At 40.1% G+C, this 16,320-nt stretch overlaps 1 protein-coding gene across 1 annotated transcript in view; it reads left to right on the top strand.

Annotated features, from left to right (window-relative positions):
• The window catches only part of adgra1b (adhesion G protein-coupled receptor A1b), a 199,487-nt gene that overhangs the window by 37,897 nt on the left and 145,270 nt on the right, over positions 1-16,320 (top strand). Inside the window, exons 3-6 of the mRNA XM_085428849.1 lie at positions 7,995-8,066; positions 10,343-10,414; positions 10,594-10,665; positions 11,001-11,164. Coding sequence (XP_085284975.1) covers positions 7,995-8,066; positions 10,343-10,414; positions 10,594-10,665; positions 11,001-11,164 — 380 coding nt within the window. The remainder of the gene's footprint in view (positions 1-7,994; positions 8,067-10,342; positions 10,415-10,593; positions 10,666-11,000; positions 11,165-16,320) is intronic.

Raw genomic sequence — 16,320 nt, 5'->3', positions numbered from 1 at the left:
TTGCTGTGTGCTGGATTAGTTTTTCCACTATCAGAGACAGAAAAGAAACAAGTTCACCTCCTAATCTAAGTCACAAATGACATGGAATATTTGGCACAGATGAGACAATGACAAAGAACGTTTCTTTTCAATCAGATTAAAAAATATATATATAAATTTATTACCAGGCTTAGGTACAATTATTTTAGAAAAATGTTTGAATCCTGCAGGGAGATCCTAAGTTGGACTGACCTGAATATTACATGCAGAGCTTATAATTCCTCCATAAAGCTCTGGAGCTGTACACAAGTCCATATTTTTCCCTACATGTAAAGTCTAGTAAACATTGTATTGGACTAAATATTAGCTCTAAAAGGTACAAATAAGTTTTATTTGATTTTAAGATGCAATGAAAAGAAACTACTTGTGTTCAGCCCAGTACTAAAGAAAATGAGGTAATACATTAATTTAACAGATAAATAATTTCCTTATTTATTCAAGTTGACTGAAAAACAGATAATATACTCTGACAGGGTGCAGCGGTTCATCAAGACTTCAGGGTAGAACTGGCCTACCTTGAGTCCAGAGCTTTCAGCAACTGAAAGCATTTGGCACATCATGAAATGAGAACTATGACAAAGAACATCCTGGACTGCTGAGAAGCTTTAATCCTATATTAGGCAACCGTCGGGCAGTATTTGTCTTCCAAAAGTCGAGTGGCTGCTCTCATTAAATCTCAGATGTTAATGGAGTGTTGTTAACAGAAGAGGGGATGCTACACCGTGGTAAACATGTTGCTGCCATCAAACTGAAGACGAGCTAATAGTTCTTTTTTTAAATGTCTCTTTTTCTCAGTTTAAAGATTTGAGATGTTTTCTTCTTTGAATGAAATATGTGTTTATGATATTGTCAAATAACTGCATTCTCTTTTTAATTTACATTTTACACAGTGTCCCAACTTTTTCAGCATTGGTTATGTATTTTGAATGTGAAATCTCTACATTTGTGGTTTGCTTTGCAAAACCGTGGCCAGGCAGTCACTGATAGGTCACTGCATCTGCATGACTGGAGCTTTAGCAATTTCATAGTGACAGCCACCAATTTCTAGCAACCACTTGCACCCAGTTGTGGAATACTCATTTTTCCGTAGTTGCCAGTAGTTGCCAGGCGATCTTTAACCAGTTCTCTGGGCCTACGTGACTGAGCCTTGGTGAGAAACAAATGCTTTATTTTGGTGATAAATCTGGGGTACCTTCATTCAGATTAGATTAGATTAGATTAGATAGAACTTTATTAATCCCTCGGGTGGGTTCCTCTGGGAAATTCGATTTCCAAAAAAGCACAGCACCGACAGAAGTTACAGAGTTACAGAATATTATATATATATATATATATATATAATACACACAAACACACACATATATATATATAAATACAGAGACAATATAAATAAAATATACGAAGGGGATAAATAGAATAAATAGGAATAAAAATAAAAATACAAGTGAATTGCACATTTCAAGTATTGAGTCTATTGCACCGTTGACTATTTACAAAAGTATTGCACAAAAGGTATTGCACAGTGAGGTGAAGAGGCACTACAGCTTAGTTGTTCCCCCCTCCAGTGTGTGTTGATTTTTTCCCCTCCAACTCCTAAACCCCTAAGCCCTAAACAGGATAAGCAGCTAAGAGAATAGATGGATGGAAAATAACCTTGAATGAAACTTAAGCTCTTCGATGTGTCGACTTTACTATAATGACTGAGAGCGAATGTAAATCAAGCCGCTGGGAACCAGTGATGTAAGTGACAGTAAACTCAGCAGGGGTCTCAAAGCTTGTAGCAGGGAAATTACCTTGGCAAAATTAGGAATGCTAAAAACAGGGTAGAAGACATTATTGCATTTTTTCAGGGTCCTTAACCAACAACTACAAATCCTTCAAGCTTTACACTATGATGAATGAGGACATTATGTCAGGCTGTTAATCACAGAAAAGGATGCAAAACTCAATTTCAAATAACTTCCTCTGATTGTTCTGACTTTTGGCATCCATTCTGTTGCATTATGTAGCAGACTCCACCCGTCCTGAGCCAGTTAATGACACAGAATCATAATTTATAACATTTATTTGCAGATATTTGTTATCTCAGGCCTGGTGACCTTAAAAGGTTTTGCCTGTATTGTCATCTATGGCTTTAAACGTGACTGTATACAGGAAACCACTAACACAAACAGGGCCACAGCTGGCATGGTATGTGAAACCAGGACTACAACATCATAACAGGACAATTATTCTCTTAATATCCAGAGGAAGTTCAGACTAGAGCAGGGCGATATGGCCAAAAATATTTATCACGATATATATTTGAAAATTTGCGATAACGATATAACCGACGATATAATTGATGCGAGACAAAATACAACTCCACAACATTACTAGCGCAAAAAGACAACCTTCCATTTATTTTCACTTAAACAAGAAGCTGGTTTTTATGTACATTAAAGCTTTATAAAAGTGTAACAGTGCAAATGCAAATTCCTTGCTGAAAGTTTAACCAAAAGGCATTTCCAGTAGAAATGGGCTGACATATCCTGAGCATAACCATGTATAATATCCACTGAAGTTAAAAAGAGGTGCTTTGCAACATTAAACTGCAGTGTGCAGTACGCATTTTTCGGACCATAAGGTGCACGGGATTATAAGGCACATTAAGCGAAACAAAGCAGTCAGATAAATCAAACTTTATTAAACTCATTCTTCTTGCTTCCTCCACTTCTGTACCATTGATTCATTAATGTTGAATTCTCTGGCAGCTGCTCTATTCCCATGTTGTTGCAGTATATTAATGACTAACCTCGTATTGTGGATGGATTATCTCAGTTGTTCTCCTGACTGAAGTTTGGTCCGTTTACAGTATCCTGCCATGCGATTGCATTTGTCTCTAACCATGAAGAACCTTAACGTTAACTTTTATAAGTGGAAAAGTGTTAGTGTTCGTCCTCCAGCTTCACCGTTTATGTTATGCTAACATAGCTGTGTCGCTAGCGATCACGTAGCACATCATTATATACCAGCTAGCCCAACTTCAGTAACCCTACAAACGTCACTGCTGTTTAGTTTCCTGTCTTCATTTATGTTGGAATTGATAGCAGAGCTGTACGTTTGATTTTTTTCAGAAATCTCTCCGTCAGAACGTGCTATATCATGCTTAGGTAACTAGCGAAACTAGCGAGCTAACTTCCGCTAGCTTCCTGCTAACTTCTAACTCCGTTAAATGTAATAACTTTTGTTTTCATGGATGCCTGGAAGTTAAACTTTATAGTTACACCTGGTAAAGCAGCAATGCTGATCGTTTTATTAAAGATGAAAGAATTTAGAGTTTTTAACTCTAAGTGATGCTGCAGTGTTGTTTGACCTGAAGTATACGGAGTTTAGGACCCAGTTTACTCCCAGATTTAAGAGCATCTTAGTCCGACAAATAACGACGGCCGCTTGCATGTTCTGCAAAAAAATGTGCTTTGTTGTGTATCTGACGGACAAACACCAAACCAGTTCCACATCACTGAAGTTGCACCATTTTTACAAACCAATTCTGGTTCATCTGTTTCACTCAACAATCGGCCATGTGCGTATGAAAACAAAGGCACTGCGCATGCGCGTTTTACTCCCATTCTATCGCGATATTTCATTTTCCTATCGTTTCCTAACATTATACCGGTATTACCGTGAACGGTATAATATGGCCCAGCCCTAGTTCAGACACATGAGTACCTACTGTAGGAAATGTGTAATTACAAATCAGCCAATTGGTTGTTTTCTGTACTTTATTCAACTCAAATCACAGCAACAGTGATTTGCCTCAAGGTGCTTTAGATTATAAGGTAAAGACCCTGCAATAGTAGAAGGAAAACCCCCAAAATCAAATGAACTCCAGTGAACAAGCACTTGGCAACAGTGGAAAGGAAAAACTCCCAGTTGGGCCTGAGGGGAAGAAAACAGGACAAAAGAAACATTGTGAAAGAGAGCCAGAGATGAATAATAACTAATAATTAAGTGGAGAGTCATGGATAAAGACAAAGAGAGTGAAAAGAGGTGAGTGAAGAAGAAATACTCATGGGTAGGGATGGGTATCGTTTAGGTTTTATCCGATACCGGTGCCAAACCGGTACTTTTGAAACAGTGCCCGTGCTTAAACGGTGCTCAAACCGGTGCTTAAAGAATGGAGAACACTCATGTTTAGCTGTTTTTTTGTAAAAAGATAACAATGTTAGCCTTTTCTGCAGCTATGGGGCATATATGGTATCACTCTTGGCTGGAAGCAGTGCTTAAACAATAGAAAAAACACAAACTTTGTCCAAAAACCTCTCATGTTTAGCTGTTTTTTTGTAAAAAGATAACAATGTTAGCCTTTTCTGCAGCTATGGGGCATATATGGTATCACTCTTGGCTGGAAGCAGTGCTTAAACAATGGAAAAAACACAAACTTTGTCCTAAACCTCTCATGTTTAACTGTTTTCCACTTTTTCTTTGGTCATTTTAGCCTTTTTGGCCAGGGTGAAGGGAGTATCTGCCATCAAACAAGAAGACAGCCGCATGTAGCTATGATGATGTTTGCTAGTTCACCTTACACGCATTAATGTAATAACGTGGTTAGCCTACTCAACGTAAATTACACACGAACAACATTAAGCTACTGACCCAGAGAAGAACGGCTGCTGCTGCATCATCATCCTCATCATTTCTGCTACACTGGCAGGGCTAGGGGCCAGGACTCTCCTCTTCGGGTTTTTGGGGGATGTTGCTAACTCCGGGTCCGATAACAGGCAACCCACCCGCAGTAGATGTGCACGGTGTGAGGTCTCGCAGCAAGCTATCAAATACGGCGCATTTCTCGGCTTTTAAAAAAAACGCTATGCGTCGCCAGGTGTTTAATCGGATTCTTGGTGTTACCTCCTTTGACAGTATCACAGTATCAGCTTAAAGCACTTGTTGCAGGCTGCTGAGTTTGCATATTTCGCTGTGAAGTACAGCCAGACTTTTGACCGCTTCGCCTTGGGCATTTTTAATCTGTAGCTCTGCTCTAAAAGAACGTACGTACCTGGACCCGCCTACTATCCTCGGAAACGTAAAATGATTGGCTAGAATCTAAAGTGTATCACAGCTCAGGAAAAAAAAAGCACCGAAATAAAGCACCGAAATGTGCGCTGCTTTTCGGTCTGGTTACTACCGTTTATGACAGAACCGATACCGGTACCCATCCCTACTCATGGGAAGCCCCCAGCAGCCTAAGGGAAGGGTCAGAGTCACCTGATCCAGCCCTAGCTATAAGCTATATCATAAAGGCATAAACACTGAAGGCTCTGCCTCTACAAACATGCTACTAAAAACATTACCTCCTTGGTGGAGGTAACAAGTGTAATTTCATTCAGTAAGTTGATGGGTCATTAAAATAACAGCAGGAATATTTTGCACCTATTAGCCAGTTAGGTAGCTGGTGAGAACAGGCAAAACTTTTACCTAGTCCACATCATCAAGTGATGACTGACCCATGCCAGGTTAATTAAGAAACTATGCAGGTGGTAATGTTGTATTTAGTTTTAGTGACAATACCATAAGAAGACCAAAGTGCACCACTGGACTAGAAAATTAGACACTTGAAAAGTCATAATGCTGTCAAGCTGAATCCAAATGCAATAAGATTACCCTCAGAAGTATATAATTGATATAAGCATGATTTAAAGAGCATTTTTGTGTTTAACACTATGAATTAGAAATATCTCTCTGAAATATGCAGTTTTTACAGTGAGATTCGATCCAGTGGCATAAGAGTATTTATTGTGGTAAGATGGTATATGATACTATGTATATTTAATCAGTGTTGGGATTATTGGGTGGCTGTAGCTCAGGTGGCAGAGCAGGTCAGCCACTAATCAGAAGGTCGGTGGTTTGATCCCAGGCTGCATCCTGGCTGCATGCCAAATATCCTTGGGCAAGATACTAACCCCGTGTTTGCCTACTGGTGGTGGTCAGAGGGCCTGGTGGCGCCTGTGTCCGGCAGCCTCGCCTCTGTCAGCGCGCCCCAGGGCAGCTGTGGCTACAATGTAGCTTGCTATCGCCAGTGTGTGAATGTGTGTGTAAATGGGTGAATGACTGAATGTAGTGTAAAGCGCTTTGGGGTCCTATGGACTAGAAAAGCGCTATACAAATGCAGGCCATTTACCATTATAAGGGGTTTCTCTCATGAAATCTTCCTCCACTCCAAACCTGCTTTGTGAGGTGCTTTGTGGGATTTGACATTTTCCAATAACACTTGCAAAGCAACACATTTACTGTGCGTAGACTCACACACACAGCAGTGATCTCTGCCCTTTGGTAGGGCACTCAGTCGATAAGGTGGAACATTTTGAACGTTCAGCAAATTCAGAGGCAGTAGAGCAGTGAGCTACACGACTGTTCGGGATAAAAGGAGGTGCTACAGGCGCAGTGGATGACCTTTTGACCTCAGGCCTGCACCAGCTCTTTTGTAGACTATCATACATAATCAAAGATAACTTTGGATGAGAGCGGAGATGAGAGCTAGCCGTTGGCTGACCCTGTTGGACTAGGAGGTTAGTCAGTCAGGAAAGGAACTTCAGTATTCTTCCTAGAGCGTGGTAGCCCCTTCCTGTGTGAATAACAAATCCTGGAGGATGTCCATACAAAGTCTCATTAGTGAGTAAGAGGCATACAAAACTGGCATGCTCAGATGATGACATGTGACATGATCACTCATATATGATGAAGAGCATATATTTTTGCATATAACACATAGTTTGGATGAAAGTCCACTTGGAGAGCTTGTTACAAAGTCTTAAGAGTACAGACCAGGCGTGTGTGTGTGTGTGGTTTGTGTGTGGGAGTGTTTTTTAGCATGGACCAAACAACAAGACACAGATCATTAACCCTAAACGAGACTCATTTTTCTGCTGCTAATGATGGCTTGTATCAGTATGACTAACTAATGCTTTAAATCAACTGAATTAACACCAGTTACTGTAAAACAGCCACAACCAAAGGTTTTCTTTGAAGTCCACCAACAGTAGGGATATAGCCATCAACGCCTTCAACCTCTAAGGGGAAATCTGCATTATTGAATGGCTCCTATAAATCTTGCAAATCCATTCTGAGCTTTTTGCTCAAAAACTGTCCCATATATCAAATAGAAGAGCTGAAGCGTTAATTCTATTTTCACTTTGGGATGATTATTGTGTCCTTTTGGTTTTATTTTGTTTCTTCTGGCTGACCCTGAGTTGACCTGACAGATAATTTGCTAAAGTTTTAGTTGAGCTTTGTTGTTGCTCACATTTGGAAAAAGGCACTACCCTTCATCTCATTCTCATCACACTGGACATACAGTTCAGAGTCAAAGGAAACCAGGGACACAATTTCAGGAAGTTTTCTTTGGCCATCTGAGAAAACCGGAGAGGAGATTTTTCTGGAATCCAATTTTAGCATCGTCCGAGGTTTTGGGGTAGGCAGAGGGGGTGGATTAGAAGTCCTTGGCTGTAACCGCAACATGTGTGTTTTTGTCTCTTGGCTGGATGTGGTCTGGGTCTCCAGCATGCAGGAAATTGTCTGTGTCATCCAGCTAACAGGTGCTAGTTAACCCACAAATACTGTCTCAATTAGATGTCAATGTAAAATAGTAAATCTAATAGAAATTTACAAATAGCGCAAATATTTAATTTTGGTTTTTTTTCCCATTTTAAATTCCTTGGCTGTTTAGTTCTTCTTGAAAGCTTAAAAAACACAATTCTTTGCTTCAGTTCAAACTGCAAGCACGCTATTATAAGGTGAACTGGACTCTGCTGTGTGCACATTGTGAAAGAAACATGTTTTGCAGGATGGTGCTGGCCTATATGGTCAGATTTCTTTAAACCAAGCAAATTGAATCTCAGAAATAATCCCTAAACATCCATAGATAGATAGAGAGATAGACTCCTATCTGACTCTTTTTCTGTGTCTCTTTTCTCCAGGGACCTGAAGAATAATTTGATAAGTACAGTGGAGCCTGGGGCTTTCCGTGGTCTGCTAGCACTGAGGAGACTGTAAGTATGATGAAGCCTTGTAATAGCCTTCTCCAGGGGACGCGGGGAGAGTCCTTTGGCTTTAGAGACAATGAGAAAGAGTGTTTTAAAGTACAGAGTTGAAGAGTGGACTGAAGTGTTTAACTTAGGCAAAAGGCCTGCAGTACAGTTTTAGACATTCACAAACCTTCTGTGCCTGAGCAAAGCTAACTCAGGACACAGAGTTATGGGAAGAACAGAATAGCTGCAAGTTAGCAAACTGACTCCGAAAGCAGTCAGCTTCACAGGATAGTGTAGTTACAGTTTGCTAACAGTATCTGCCATTGGAACACTCTCAATTGGACTACTGCAACCCCTTGAGATGAGGATGAGGATTACGGGATTGACTGAGCTTGTGAGCCCCGGCACTCTGCTGGCATGCTAACTGCCACTGTCTGGTTTTAGGACCTTACCAGGTCTGAAAAATGCAACCTCAGATCATCAACAACACATGACATAACACCCTTACTGCTTCCATACCAGCAAGTGTGAGCACCTGTATAAATGCAGTGTGCTGAAGGTGTGTTAACACAATGCCAAGGAGAAAGGACATCAGTAATGATCTGAAAGAAGCAGTTGTTACTGCCCGTCAGGCCATTTCCAAGTACATCTGAGACTCTACCTCAGTTAGCATGCTATATGCTAAAACTCATTCATTCAAAAGGACTGAACAAGTCTGACTTGTTTGGAAGGGCTGGCATGAGGTAGCGTCTTCTCTTTAAAAAAGAACATAACAACACGACTTAGGTTTGCAAAGTTGCATCTGAACAAACCACAAGACTTCTGGAACAATGTCGTTTGGCCAGATAAGACCAAAGTGGAGATTTTTGGCCACAAACCGCGATACCACAGTACCACTTACCAAATGTACATATCAACACAAGCACCACATACCAAATGTCAAGCACAGTAGTGGAGGGGTGATGATTTGGGCTTGTTTTGCAGCCACAGGACCTCGGCGGGCACCTTACAGTCTTTGAGTCGACCACAAATTCCTCTGAATACCAAAGTTTTCTGGAGTCAAATGTGAGGTCATCTACATGACAGCTAAAGCACTGCACACCAGCAAATCTACACCAGAATGGCTGAAAAAGCAAAGATTCAAGGTTTTGCAATGGCCCGGTCAGAACCCATACATCCTCAACCTTGACGCGCAGTGTCATGACCTTAAGAAAGCATGCATAAATCATGGCCTGCAAACTGAAGCAACATTGTTAATGAAGAGTGGGCCAAAATTCCCTCCACAACAGTGTGAGAGACTGAAAGTCAAACAGAATGACTTCATATTGTTGCTGCTAAAAGTGGTTACTGCTACTGAAGCTACTGAATCATGGAGTGTACTTAGTCAGAAGGAGTATTTTCTTTTTACAATGCCTGTAAGTAAGACTATATATAGTCACCAGGGTGTATTTTATTGCCTGCAAGTAAATGTTCTGTGTATAAAAATTACATAGCAATTTTAAAAACTTTGAATGTTACTGCCTTACTAAGTTAAAAATGGCACTATGCTTACATCAAATGAATTCTTCTTTCCAATTTTCGATTAAAGTTATGCTTCTGTTAAAGTTACAGCAACATTTCAAATGTTTTACAGACTTAATTGGAAGGCAAATATTCAAAAAGCAAATGCAGTTTTAAAGGTTAGCTTTCCTTTGTTTGTGGTTTTCGTTGATTTCTTCTCTTTGGGTAATTCTCTCAATGATTACCCTCATCCTTTCTACATATAGGCTTAGGGAGTGAGTGACATGATTGCAGCCTGATAGTTAGTGGGATCTGGGCTGGCAGGGATGCAAACAGTGAGTTAGCCGCGCTGATTCGGGGCGCGTGTGCGCAAGGCTCGGAGTGCAGCGGAGTGCTAATTTAAGTGCTCCCCAACTGGTGATTATTCGAGTGCTCTGCTTATTTTCCCACAGCTGCTCCAGCAAAGCAGCTCTTTAATTACAGAGTGTGAGGGCACGGAGCCACGGACGCGACAGCGCTCAGCCACTCGCACATGGAAGCCCAATGCGTTTGCACATGTTTGTGCATTTCGTGCTCTGTGTGCCAAAAATGGTTATGCGACGAGTAAAAGGTCAGGACAAATATTCCAGGAAGTTGAATAGGCTTTACAGCTGTTTAACTTCTCTGTTCAAGCAGCCATGAAAACAGACATATTGTTTTCCAGTTAGCTCTTGTTCCAACTCGTTCTGCACAATAATATCAGCAAAATTCACCATATGAACAGAAGCATTTTTCTCTTTGCCTTTTTGTTCATATAGGGATCTGTCCAACAACAGGATTGGCTGCCTTTCCCCTGAAATGTTTCTCGATCTGGGTAACCTCTCGAAATTGTGAGTAATCCCCTAAAATTGGAAACATGTCTTGCATCTCTTTATGCTTTGTATTCACCAAATCTGTAGAGGATATGTTTGATATGGCTTCAGTAATGTATGAAAAAAAACCCAGTAGTAAAGCCTTTTTGTATGTGAGGAGTGATCTGTTTCTCTCTGTGTGTTTTTCCCACAAACAGGAATTTATCTGGGAACATCTTCTCCACTCTGACCATGGGACTCTTCACACACCTAGCTGCTCTCAGAGTACTGTAAGAGAAACATACAAGTGTACAGTATAATGGCCTGATCCATTCAGTTTTCTACGTTTCACTTGTTTGTTGTAGTTTAGAGCATGGATGCAGTGGTAAAAGTCAGTTATTGGCTGTTTTCACTGCAGTTATTTTGGCTTGTCATAGGAAGAAAATGACATTAATAATAGCTATGCAGCACACACAGTAGGTTGGAAGTCTTGCCAATGAGTGACCATAATACATGCACTCAGCAACTAGACCAGTTTTTCCTGTTATGACATCAAATACGTGTTAAATGAATAAAGTCCAAATACAGGCGCATGGGTTGTAACAGTATGCTGTATTCTCACCAGGCACTTCAGCGCTGAGACTTTGTTCTGTGACTGTCAGCTGAAGTGGCTGCTCATCTGGGCTAAAAGCAACTCCGTAAAGATTGGCAATGACACGGTCTGCATTTTCCCTACCCACCTCCACGGCCTGGAGTTTCGCAACCTACGCGAACCACAGCTCAAATGTGGTAAGGATTTAGCTAATGGTGGTGGCTGGCATTTACTGTCTCCTAAAACTGGTTTAAATGTTGGGGCTATTTAGAACAAAAGAACTTGACTGTTGAAAGCTTTTAGCTTGCAAAATAAAATGACACTAAACACTAACCTGTTATTTATATAGGTCATGTTAAACATGGCCAAAGTTTCACATAATGAGATAATTGTATTTACAAGTAATCCCCGTGAGCCAAAACCTCAGACTACAGACTGCGCAGTTTCTTTCATGATGTATTTGACATTATACAGCCACTGGTAGCTGGTATAGGCTTCAGCCTCTCATGACCCTTATAAGGATAAGTGGAAGAGATGGATGGATGGATGAAAGGATGGACAACAACTGGTTGCAAGGGAAATTTGGCCATTATCTGACTGGTTGCAGTGGTCCCTGGAGGTTGCTGGAAGTCACTAGGTGAAACTGATTGCAAAGAGAATGCTAAACCAAAATCCCCGCTGTGAATGTTTTATTTGCTGGCAGCTTGCGGTGGTTGACTGTAGTTTGCATGAAAGATGCCAACTTGACTGCAAACACTCACAAACTACTGGCTAAGATGTAGTAAAACCTGAGAAAGTATGGTGCAAGTTGGAAATGGAGAAAGTTTGCCCCACTAGGCACAATGTTTCCAGTTTGTGTTGCACTTTTCACAGTTTCACAAGAATAGCTAGCGAGTGTTTGTAGACAAGTTAGCCTGTGATTGTCAGAACCGAAGCAACCACAAGGAAGTATTTTTTTAACTGGTTGGGAATACAGATTTTTTGCTAATCTGTGATTGAGTGGAGACTGGAGGTCACTAACAAATCGCTAGAACTTTATTTTTAGCAATCTTTTCTGTCAACATCCAGAAACCACTCACCAACCAGTTGGGGAATGGACATTTTTCCCTTGGTACTGGCAGATCCCAGATGGTCATTGACCAGTCTCTAGGCCTGTGTGGCTGGAACCTCAGAATTGTCACACGCTCAAAACTGCTGAGACATTAACGCCATGTGGTTTGTGGTCATTTCTGTTTGCAGCACCTCACTCTGCCCCAATTCGTATAGTTTTTTTTCTACTCTTGGATATCTATGATAAAAATGATGGCTTGTCTTTAATATGGCCATCTCATGTACACAGCTTTGGCTAAAAGTTGACTTAAAACATTTACAACTTTACAGTGAGAGGAACTAAAAAAACCCCCACAAAGATATAAAAAAAAAAAAAATAAAGATCTAAATGCCTTGTTTCTGACAGAGGACAGGCTAATGGGACACTACGGCGCAGTAAAGGGTAAAAAAGAATTAGTTTGAACTTTTAAGGAGCTACTATTATTGAGTCCAAGAATAAAGTTATGAAAATAGAAATTAATATAGAACCACTTTAGAGTAATAATAAGGTATTTATATTTAAACACACATACATTTATTTTATTACTAGCTTTACGCATATTTTAGCAGATTGAACACAGATGCTGAGACAAAGAATCTGCAGTGAAGTTAAGTTTTATGGCCGAAGTGACAAATTATGGCTGTATGATTATGATGTTTCATTCAAACACTTGACATTGTCAAATTGTTGTACTACGTGACTCAAAATTTTGCATATTTTTTCATAACTTAAGAAAGTGAAGCAAAATATTATATAAATTCTAAGTGTACTTCATTTTCCAAGTAACTGGAGAGTGCAGCAATATTTTATTTAACGCAAATAAAACTGTGAGTCAGCAGTTTCCCACATTAGGAGTTTTTCAGTCTCAGGCCAGAATGAAAGCCAGCAGGTCTCTGAGTTTTGTAATTGACTGTCTGACAGATGTTTACAGGGAGAAAATGTGTGGAACGTATTATTTTTGTCAGCGGGACACAATTTCATTGTTGATAATTATAAAGACAAAGCAGTGACAGCATATAGCTCAGTTTTTTATGGACGAGAGTTATCATATCTTTTTAGTATTTGCAAATGAACAAAAGTGCATTGTACCACATAACAAAGGGCACTTGGATGTGGCGCTGGAGCACAAAAGAAACCTCCTCCTACCTTCAAATTTACAACCAGAAATGTTCTGTACACTGCAATCAAAGCAGTTACAAACGTTCACTCAAGCATTGTAAATACTCTGAGTGGCCATGCTATGCTGTTGAGCCCATCGCCATGATGACAGACTACTGCTGTGTTGCTGGTCTCCCCTGCCCGCTTGTTTCCACGTCTGCCTGCACACACTGTGAAACAAAGACCAGAAAGGGCAACAAAACAGATGTGGAGACACTGAAGTGAAACAAGTTTGCTTAAATAATGCTACACAAATAAAGGTAACATTTTCTTTACCCTCTACAATCCAGATTGCACTCTGCTATTCTGATTTGAGGTCCACTTTTAGTCTTATTGGGTCTTCATAAACGATGCATATGTTACAAAGAAAAAGCAATGTAGGTCACTGAGCCACTGTTTCGAAAGTCCCATATTATGAAATGTAATAATTTGGTTTACTTTAAACGATGTTTAAAGCAAAATCTGAAGAAAAAAGTTACTCTCAAACTTTGTATAAAGTTTCTTTTCACTACAGAAGAGTAAATACGACTTGAGGGAAAAAAGCAAAGCGAAAGACTAAACAAAGACATATTTCAGTTGTTGGGGTTAAACTGTGGAATGATGTTGACATCAACATAAAAATGGTTTTGGTCTTTAAAAGAATGCTAAAATATATTTTGGTGGGTTCCTTGTGATAATATTGTTGCTGCTGTCTGTTTCTTGTTGCTGTTATTTCATTTTCTACTTGGAAAGTAGCTTTAATGATAAGAACATAGGCCAGGCATCTATACACATGTTCAGTGGTTCCTATATTAATTGTATTGCACATTCTGTGTAGTCTGTGATGACTGAATGAATAAATAAATATCAATATATAAGAATTAGTTGATTTTCAGATAATAAGGGCAGTCTTATAAGAATTTCAGCTTATTCTGATAATGAGAAAAAAAACTAACATCGTCATCATATTTTTAATTTGGCTGTCTGACAGCTTTACATTTTCAGGTTTGCTTTTGGTGACTTCTCATAACAAGAACCTCTAATGTCATGAAAGCTGCATTTTCAAGTGTTTTACCCATGAAAACATGATTAAGTAGAGCTATTTGGATGATAGGTTTCCCCCTCCGCTGTTATCTCTCCACCTACTGTGAACTGTTTGACAAGCTTAACATGAGCCAGTGATTTAGTGCAAATTTGCTTGACAGAAAATTGCAGGCAAAGATTGTCTCATAAAGGTGTTTTTGTGTTAGGCACCGCTCATTCATCTGTAAATCCGGCATCGGTATCCCTAAAAGGAGGAAGGAGCTCCAAGATTTGCTCGTTTCTCTTTTCCTCAAATAATAATAAATGCTCTATTGTTTTCCCTGACTCACACGCTGATGCCAAAGGACCTTCAGAAAAACCTGCTATTCACTCTGTAGAAGCCAGTGGTTGAAGGCTATAGTGTAACTGGAACTGCAAAGTGCAAAAATGTCTACACAGAGAAAACTGATTGCACTGCATGCTGTTGGAGATTTTGTCTGGGGAGCTTGCTAAATTTGTGGAAAAGTCATTTTGGCATGCACGGTGGACTTTTAAAGACCAAATATGAGTTTAAAGGCTAAAAGATTAGGACAGATATGTTGTCTATCAGCAGTGGGGGCATCAAAGTGAGTTCTTTAAGCAGATAAAAATGCTCTCTTTACTGACTGGAAGCTGTTAGCAACAGCGAAGAAAAATCCACGAGTCTTTGCTTTCTTTTTCTTTCCTGAAAGACTGGTTACAGACAGGCAACCTCCCCCTGCCTCCCTCTGTCTTCCCTCCGTTCCTCTATCTCCCTGCTCCGTGCTGCTGTCCACAGGGGAATTGTATCTCATATGTGATAGAATCATCCTCCTCTTCTCCTTACATCTGGCTCGCACAGGGGATATTGCACTGGAATGAGAAAAATCATTGTTTAGTGCTGGTGTATGTCTGTGTGTGTATGTGTATATATAATGCAAAGGGGCATTACATTGGGATGCACTGTATGCACGATGTCAAATAGTTTGCAGAAGGAAAAAAAAACTAATGTAGCCCATGTGCAGAATACATATCTCTCTTTGCATTTTTGCAGTTGCATCCAGACACTGCAATGCAGACATTCTGGAGAAATTCTATGTAATCCTAACTGTATGTGTTTTTCATTTACGTAGAACAAGCCAAACCAATTACAGAGTAATTCTGCATAGTCAGTGGACAAAGAGCCATGAGTGGAATCCAGTGGCAAGACAGGAGGCACTGCTTTTAGGCCCTAAAGCATCCATCATGGAATTACAATGATAAAGTCCTGCTCTCAGGCATGCTTGGCTTCATACACTTGTCCACAGTACAACTCTATCTTACAGTACCTTATCCATTAACTTGTGTAGTGCTCTGAGAGTCATATTTTAAATGTCATTTGATGATTGCTGTTTTCATATGGCTACAGTTTGCAAAGGAATGTTTTCCAGCAATGTACATCCAAGTACCTGACTATCTCTCAGCACCTGATACCACATTCTTGCTATCAAGAATGATGATGACCTGGAATATAATAAAATTCAAACATGGAATCAAAAGTATGCTTAAAATGAGATTATCCCCTCATTGTTTTTATGAAAATTTGTCACTGAGGACAAATTTGTTTCTCTCTCCAACGGCTCCTGCCTGATGGTTTGCAGATGTTTATACCATACATTCCAGCAACAAGCTCTCATCCCTCCGGTGATACAAGTCGGGTGCTGCCTGCAAATGAGGGGGAACGGAAGAGTGCACGCGGCTTCCTTAGGAGATCAGGTGCTTCCTGTGTTGGGGTCAGGGCTGTCTGTTTGATGGACTCCTGGTTCTTTAACCCTGGTAGGAGGAGCACAACAGCCCAGACATAAAGTGCAAAACTAACACGGCATGTTATACACTGCCCAACAAGACCCTGCTTTCTTTAGCGGTTTTTATTGCATGATGACACAGTAGTGCAACTGCACGGGTATCATGTCATTAAACTGAGTTTCACGTGCAGCACTACTTCTCTTAGCCTGTGGTGTGACTCCAATAATTTAATGATGCAAAAATATCATGAAATATACCTCAAGATAGTCTGTCATACAAGTCTTTGAAGTTCAGTCATGC

This window comes from Rhamphochromis longiceps, linkage group LG13 (assembly GCF_057381845.1).
Source record: "Rhamphochromis longiceps isolate RC_006_pf linkage group LG13, R_longiceps_female_GT1.1, whole genome shotgun sequence".
NCBI lineage: Eukaryota > Metazoa > Chordata > Actinopteri > Cichliformes > Cichlidae > Rhamphochromis > Rhamphochromis longiceps.
This window is presented reverse-complemented; position numbering and strand designations above follow the sequence as displayed.